General features: G+C 33.4%; 1 protein-coding gene across 1 annotated transcript in view; it reads right to left on the bottom strand.

The window, feature by feature from the left end:
* Positions 1–340: 340 nt before the first annotated feature.
* The window catches only part of LOC110022732 (diaminopimelate decarboxylase 1, chloroplastic-like), a 10,195-nt gene continuing 2,553 nt past the window's right edge, over positions 341–7,982 (bottom strand). The window contains exons 2-4 of the mRNA XM_020721806.1: positions 2,293–2,723; positions 1,512–1,686; positions 341–487 (exon numbers count right to left, since the gene is read on the bottom strand). Of these exons, the coding sequence (XP_020577465.1) occupies positions 341–487; positions 1,512–1,686; positions 2,293–2,723 (753 nt within the window). The remainder of the gene's footprint in view (positions 488–1,511; positions 1,687–2,292; positions 2,724–7,982) is intronic.

The following is a 7,982-nucleotide window of genomic DNA, read 5'->3' as shown; positions in this document are numbered from 1 at the left end:
AATATTAATTATAAAAAGCTTAAAAACTGATCCATATTAATTTAACTAAATAAACTATTATTTCGCCAAATGGAACCTATTTATCCCAAGTGGAATCATATAAGTTAAAAAATATTCTCAGTCAAATTATTTAACAAACATATATACAACTGTCTTTAATTGTTTCTTTTTTGGCCTCATTCGGAAAATTTTTAGTATAAATAAACCCCACACGAAAGTAGTAGCAGTTCTGCAAGCCCAGCTAACATGGCCTCCTCCTCCAACGTCTTCCTCCTCCTCCTCATGACTGCGGGCATAATATTGACGAGCCTTCCATCCACAACTCCGGCGAACCATCTGGCTATTCGACAGTATATGCCTCCGGGGTTTTCCTTAAACTACCAAAATCAGTACATATTCGAAATGCGGAATCTAGGAACCATTGCAGCCTCTCATTTCTAATACCAAACTTTGAATTCTTGTTGCCTGTCGCTACATATGGATGCACCTAATGAAAAGAAAAGGAGTATAGGAAATCAAGTTTGACCACAAAAAAGTATTAAATCATACAAACAAAAAGACAAGGTCTCATTATCGCACATGAAGAAATGACATGTAAGATAATTAACCAAACAGTAAATGATTAGCATCCAAAAGAAAACGTAGAAGTCATTCAAAAACATATTTATAACATTGCCAGCATACTCCAACAGTTTAGCACAAAAGGTGGCTTAATTTATACGATTCTCCAATTAAACTGCTGTTTAAAAATCAAATGACATTTATACATCTAGTTTAGAAAATTGAATGTACAGAATTGATCCAAATAAAAATAACACACAGTTAGACAACTAGCAACAAGTAATGAAACTTTTCTAAAGAACCATAAGTTTGAAAAGAAGTCAAACAACAATTCAATCTCATCATCGATAAGGTCAAAATCAGTAAAAATATAAATCAATGGGAAAAGGGCATTCATTGGTTATTGGATGATATGATAGCCTCCGTAGGCACACTTTCGTTTGCTTGTTAACCATTTAAGAGATAATTAATTAGGGTAGTTAAAAAGTTAAGGAGCTGAAGAACCCTTCCTAAGTTCAACTTTTGTGATTTATCTTAACAATTTAGTAATATTAATTAACAACTATATTCAAACAAACAAGGGAAAGAACGGGAGGATTTGTAATGAAAACTACTGCATGCATTCAAAGATGCATGTTTTTGAAGTTTTGAGCAACTGATTGGCATAACCAAATATAATTGATAAAGTGCCTCGCTTCCATCAAGATGATAATGCATTAAAAAAATAATAATAACTAGCAAAGAAAAATGGATAATGAATATGAAAATGACCATGTGAATATTGTACAAAGAGTTTGTTTAACAAACAAGAACAAAATGCATATTTTGTTGACTTTAAGTACCTACAATTGTAATATTTTTAGGAATTTGAATATGCCGACAAGATGAAAAAATAAAAATTCAATTTCAGAGAGATTTTGTCAATTTGTCAGCCATATAAAGCATATTACCTGGGGGTCTACATCTGGATTTATCCTAAGTAAAACTCGAACCGTCTTTCCCGTTATTCTCGCCGCAATAACAATATTTTCCAGATCAAACTCGCTATCAATATTCACAAACACCCCTTCTTTAGCAGCCAAAACAAGATCCTCCACCAGCTTCCCATTTCCATTAAATACACATCTGACCTTCAAATACCGAGAAAGCAAATGAATCATTAATATATCAATAAGATTCTCATCCATGAGCTATTATTATCTGAGATAATTATCTAAAACACATTGTAGTTTGGTCTTGTAGATAATTATCTAAAACACATCTTAAGTTCAAACTAAATCCTAAATTTAGCAGGATTTGATAAATCTTAGCTCAAACAATGGATTATCATATATTGGTAAGACAAGTGAATCATTTCAGCATCATCGACTAAATCTCTATAAATCCATATAACTTGCAATCATCCAAAACCCAAGGATTTGGCCGGATTGGACAACCAAAAAGTTCGACCATATAATTTACTGCACCAAATCCTCTTAAATCCTGATTGTATAAAATTTAATAATTCTGGTTTACTGAATCCTACTTCCAATCAAAAAGGATATTAGTAGTGCTGTCTAAATCTTCAGAAAACCTAAAATGAGGCCAGGTTTGGCTATCCTTGCTTTGAAATGAAATAAATTACTCTCCTTTCTTCAAATCGTATAACTTAAAGGGAGTTCCATGCAAGCAACCAATCCAAAGTCTGAGAAACATTGAAAAACTTCGTTAAAAAAAATCAAAACTATTAACCTGGTAGGATCAAAGCCAGCACGAAGTGCGAGTCGGAGCTCGTTCGCACTGACAAGCACCGCTCCACAACCCAGCTCCCGTAGGTGCTCAAGAACCTTGAGATTATTGTTCGCCTTGACGGCATACCCAATGATCGATCCCAAGCCTTCAAGAGCCTCTCGATACGCTTCGAAGTTCCGAGTGATCTGATCTTTGCTGTAGAGATAGAAGGGGCGACGCTCGACCGCCTCCATTATGTCCTGCACGCGGACGCCATCGCAGTTTAAGTAACCCTCCGGAGATTTCGTGAAGCAGCCGCTGGAAGCGCCGGAAGTAGTTGAGAGCGGTGAAGTGTGGGAGGAGGTTTGGGAGAGAACGGCGTGCGGGATTAGAGTTAGTGCTGTAGTTGCTGCTTTTGAGGTGAGATGGAAGGCAAATGGATTCAGCTGTAGCTACCAACAATGATTTATGTGCTCAACTACCATTATAATTTCTAACTATGGCCCCCGTGGCCAGCTGACATTATTACAACCAACGACTATAATCTTTATGACAAAATGATGTCTTTGTAGCAACCCACTATTGCAATTATCACAAAGAACTATATTTATTATAGTTCAATTACGACTATTAAAGCTGTATGACAATTGTATGTTTGTGATTATCAACATTATCATTTTATATTATTTAATTCAATTAAAGAGTTAACCTAAGTGCATATAATTATAAAAAGAATTAAGTGTGTTATATTTTCGTGCAATTAAGACATTAAATTATTATTTTACCATCATGAATTTTCTTGCACACAAAAATATTATTTTTAACATATTGCACGAAAAAAATACATTTATATTCCCGCATAAAATGGTTAGAAAATTTTCCAGCAAATTTGGCCATAGAAAACGTCCACTAGAAGAGTTGAACTGGTCAACATAACATTTTGATCAAATGTTATGTTGAGGTAAAGATTTCATGTTTTTTTAATGCACATTCAATAGAAGAAGTTCAAGAGAAGGTAAAATAGCCAACACTTATAAATAAATGAATTGACAATTTTCTTTTGGATTTAAAAATTATTTATAATTTTAATTTTAGTATAAGAAAACGACGGAAAAATTCACAAAATATTATAAAAAATTATAATATTATTTTTAATATGTTTCATAGAACATGACATAAAAATCACACAAAACATGGTATCACACGGCCATAAAATTTTCTAATTATTTTGTAGATTTAAAAAAATTTAAAATAATAAAAAAAATTTATATACAAAATAGGGATGTATTCTGACTCCATATGTAATAATACAATATATTATTATTATTATTATTATTATTATTATTATTATTATTATTACATTATTATTATTATTATTATTATTATTATTATTATTATTATTATTATTATTATTATTATTATTATTATTATTATTATTATTATTATTATTATTATTATTATTATTATGCACAACAATGTTATTTTTAGTCCTACATAATATTTTTTTTTTCAAAACTTGCCGGCTCAACCAATTAATTATTTTTTTTATGAGAATCTTGTTATGATCTTTATAAATAGTAATATTTCTTTTTATTGTTGTGAAAAATGACGACAATAAAGCGAAAAATGGAATGAGAAAAATTACACGTAGAAAAAACACCAAAGCGATACTTAGATTTACGTGGTTCGGCAAATTTACCTATATCCACGAAGCTACAGAGGATTATATTTCTTCAATGAATTACACTGTCGAAGACCTCGATGTTTACAAAAAAATGTCTATTTTCTTCTCTCATTTCCTCTCTCTCTCTCTTTTCCTCTTTTACTCTCTCAGAGGACTGTGATTATTCTTGTTTTGCTTGTCCCTGCCTGTCTTAACTTCTCATTTTAAGTCAAAAGGGACTATTTATAGATACCATGAAAGCGATATGTGGGAGGTAGGTGAGCGGTATGTAGGATGTGGTAGATGAGCGGTATGCGAGATTTTTAATTAGAATACTAATTAAATTACGGTGGACCAAACCTCTACATTACCCAACATTCACAACAATTTAAAAGTGTTAATTATTAATTTAATAATGACAAAAATATTTATGTAAGTGGGATATAATGTTTCCTAACAATTTAAATATTTAATCATTTATTTAAAAATGATTAAAAAAGTTATGTGGTGTGATGTGATTTTTCAGTGGAACTGATATATTTCAATTATAAATAAAATTATGACATTTGCTTTCGAGACTTTGAAATCATTGAAATTAATATATTTCAGTCGAACTGATTTTGAAAAAAATATATATTAAAATTTGAGAAAATAAGTAAATTTTATATTAAGGAGAGAAATACTTAATTATGTTTGTTTTGTCCGTGAAGGAGCTAGAGGATAGCATTTATATTAAAAAAAAAACGCTCAAGATTGACGGCCAAAAAGTCATGACATAAAAAAAAAACAAAGGCTCGAGAGTGATGGGTGTTGGAAAATTTTCGGCTGTGTGTCGCGATGAGATGATGCATTGCGGTTGTGTGTCGCGGCTACGTGTTGTGGGGTGGCGACGCGTTGGGACGATGCGTCGCGGCGACGCGGTCGTAGAAACGTGTGAGGGCGGAGCATCGCGGTGTGTCGTCGCAGCTACGCAACGCATTGTGGCGGAGCGTGACAAATGAGGTTCGTTGCGAGGCATCGTGGTGACGTGATGCATTGTGACGATGTGTTGGGGGGATGCATCGCGGCGAGGTACCTCAGCGGAGCGTCGCGATGGTGCGTTGTGGCAACGTGTTGAGGTTAGACATCGCGACGACGCGACACATTGTTGTGGTGCATTGTTGACCTCACTTTTGGGTGAGGGTTTTGGGTCTTTCCTTTAGTAACTAGGATCTAGCCTTAGGATTTTCCTGAAGACTATCTTAGTATCTTAGAAATGGTACCCAACTTCTCCGTAGACATTGCAACCAAATTTGTGTTCTCTATGTTGGTTCTATATGTAATCACTAGTTTTTAATATAAAGATCGATATTACATAAGGGAACCCTGATGAGAATTCCTATAGGACCTTTGGACTATAGAAAAAACTTGCACTGTTCTACACACTTTTTGACTTCAATACATTGCATCATCATTCATAATTCCCATGATCATCATAAACATTGTATTTTCATATCACTGGGTTGCAGATTACACCAATGAGGCTAACCAAAATTATTTGAACCCAGTTTCTCCTAAAATGCCCACTTGAATGTTCTAATTCTTCAAAATTTCCCAAAATTGCAATTGAATCACACAACTGACTTCAAACCATTTTATTTTATCATTTAGACCTACCCAAAAATTGCAAAAATACCCAATTTTCCCAAAAATTACCAAAATGCCCCTATACCCCCAAAATATCAAATTTTCCAAAATATCAAATCAAATTTTCCAAAATCTCCTAGAGTCACCAATAAATCCTAAAAATCACACCAAATCATTCTTTATGTCTTCCTGAGAATTTTAACTGTATATTGTCATACTTCCGGATAACTTTTTTCCACTTCGACATCAAAATAACGAATACTTAAAAATACTTCGAGGATCATAAAACATTTCACATTGATCGAAAATGACCCTGAACATTGTCATTTGACTCCAAATTTCATCATGAACTGCCTCGAGCCTTTAATCAACATTTTGACCACTTTGACCAAATGCGGCCAAAATTATCAAAATGTCACTCGTGGACCGAAAATTCTCAAATCCTCAAGAATTATTTCAAATACCCTTAAAACCAATTCTTGACCATCCATTGGATCCAATTTGATCAAATTCACTGGCTTTGGCAAAAATTGTCAAACTGAGCATCATGACTAATCAAATAGCTTAATTTCAAATTCAACATGTCAAGATCCAATCCAAATCAATTTAATTGGCCCGTGATCAATTTCAAAACGGTCGATCACGAATAAAAATTTTGACGAAAATTAAATTTGACACATTTTTTTTGACCCGATTGCAGAAAAAGTAGTCTGAACGACCCCGAATGACGAAATAGACTGCGCGAGTGTGTCCGGAACGTTGATTTCGCTTAAGGAGATCGTTCATTTCACCACGATGATGCGTTCGACAAAAAATGCACGAGGAGATTTAGATAATAATAAAAATAATAATAATATTATTATTATATTAAAAAAACACAAAAATAAAAAAAAAATAAATTCTATTATCCTATCCGATTTTAAGTCATGGTCATTCATCCCCACCCCTCTCTCTCTCTCTCCCTTAATATATGAATATATATATATAATAAAAAATTCACATATGCTTCAAAACTCCCTCTCTCTCTCTCTCTCTCTCTCTCTCTCTCGCTCTCTCACACGCCTACAGCCACCATATAAGAAAAAAAATCATATCTCTCTCTCTCTCCCCCCTTTATATATATATATATATATATAAATAACACCCATTGCTCATGCACGCCTCTCCTTCTCCCTCTCTTCCGTATCTCACAGGCGTGGGATTAAAAATAATAATAAAAAAAAATATTTCTCTTTCTCCCCTTCTCTTCCTACATAAACACCTCACACACCTCTAAAAAAAAAAAAAAAAAAAAACCCTTTTCTCTCCTAAAACAGCAACAGCCCCCAACTCTTCATTTTCTTCTCCACACACACAAGAGCAGCTCTCATTTCTCCTCCCTCGTCAGAAAACGCCGACGTCGCCGTAAAAGCCGAAATCGAGCTAAATTCCGGTAAACCTCTAGAACCTCCGACCCGCCGCGAAAATTACGTCAAAACGACGCCACGAGGAGTTGGATAAGCTCAGGAAGACCAATTTATTCAAACCTAATTACAAACCTCTTAGGCTCAGGTATATCTCTTAAGTTGAAATAATAATCTCAAATTTCACTCCCTTTCAGATCGAAAAGTAGATCACAAAATACTCAAGTATCCGTATGGATGTGATATACTCTTTGAGCTGAACAAAACGAGCCCGAACGCAAAATTTAAATTTAGTTGAGAATCAGCGGAGGACGGACTCCGGAAAGTTTCGGCCGTCGGTTTTCTCCATGCATGCGTCGGGACCTGTTTCGTGGGCGTCGAGCGAGCGAGGGAGGAGATGCTGAGATTTTTTTTTATTTTATTATTTTATTTCAAAAATTATAATTAAACTTCAAAATTACGTAATTTTTTATAAAAAACTCAAAAAAATTAATCGAAAGATGCTATAAACTCAAAAAAAGGAAGAGGATTTTTCAAAACCAAATCATAATTTTTCATCAAGTAAATATTTTTAAATTAATTTTTGAAGTTCTGGAGTATTTAAATCATAACAATTAAAATATAAGTGGGAAAAATATGAAATTTGGCAGAGATATTAAATGGCATTGGGAAAAGGTTTTCTGGTTTTTCCAAAACATTTTAGTTTCTCTATATTTGTATTTTGATTTTTGAATGAAACACCATATTTATGTAAATTAAAAATTATAAAAATTATAAAAATTGTAAAACTCTCTCTGATTGAACGTTTGACCATTAACAGAGGTTTTACAATTTTAAAATCATGTTTAAAATATTTTTTATAATTAAAACACATTAATTAGGGTTCAGGTTTAACTTAGGCTAAGTTTACCTAACCCAAGCTCAATCTAAGTCCAACCTAGCCAATTCTCTTTAGGTCATGTTCAACCTGATTACATACTTGGTCAACCAACATAAATTGTGAGTCAATCACCCATTAA

Source organism: Phalaenopsis equestris, unplaced genomic scaffold (assembly GCF_001263595.1).
Source record: "Phalaenopsis equestris unplaced genomic scaffold, ASM126359v1 Scaffold000202, whole genome shotgun sequence".
NCBI lineage: Eukaryota > Viridiplantae > Streptophyta > Magnoliopsida > Asparagales > Orchidaceae > Phalaenopsis > Phalaenopsis equestris.
This window is presented reverse-complemented; position numbering and strand designations above follow the sequence as displayed.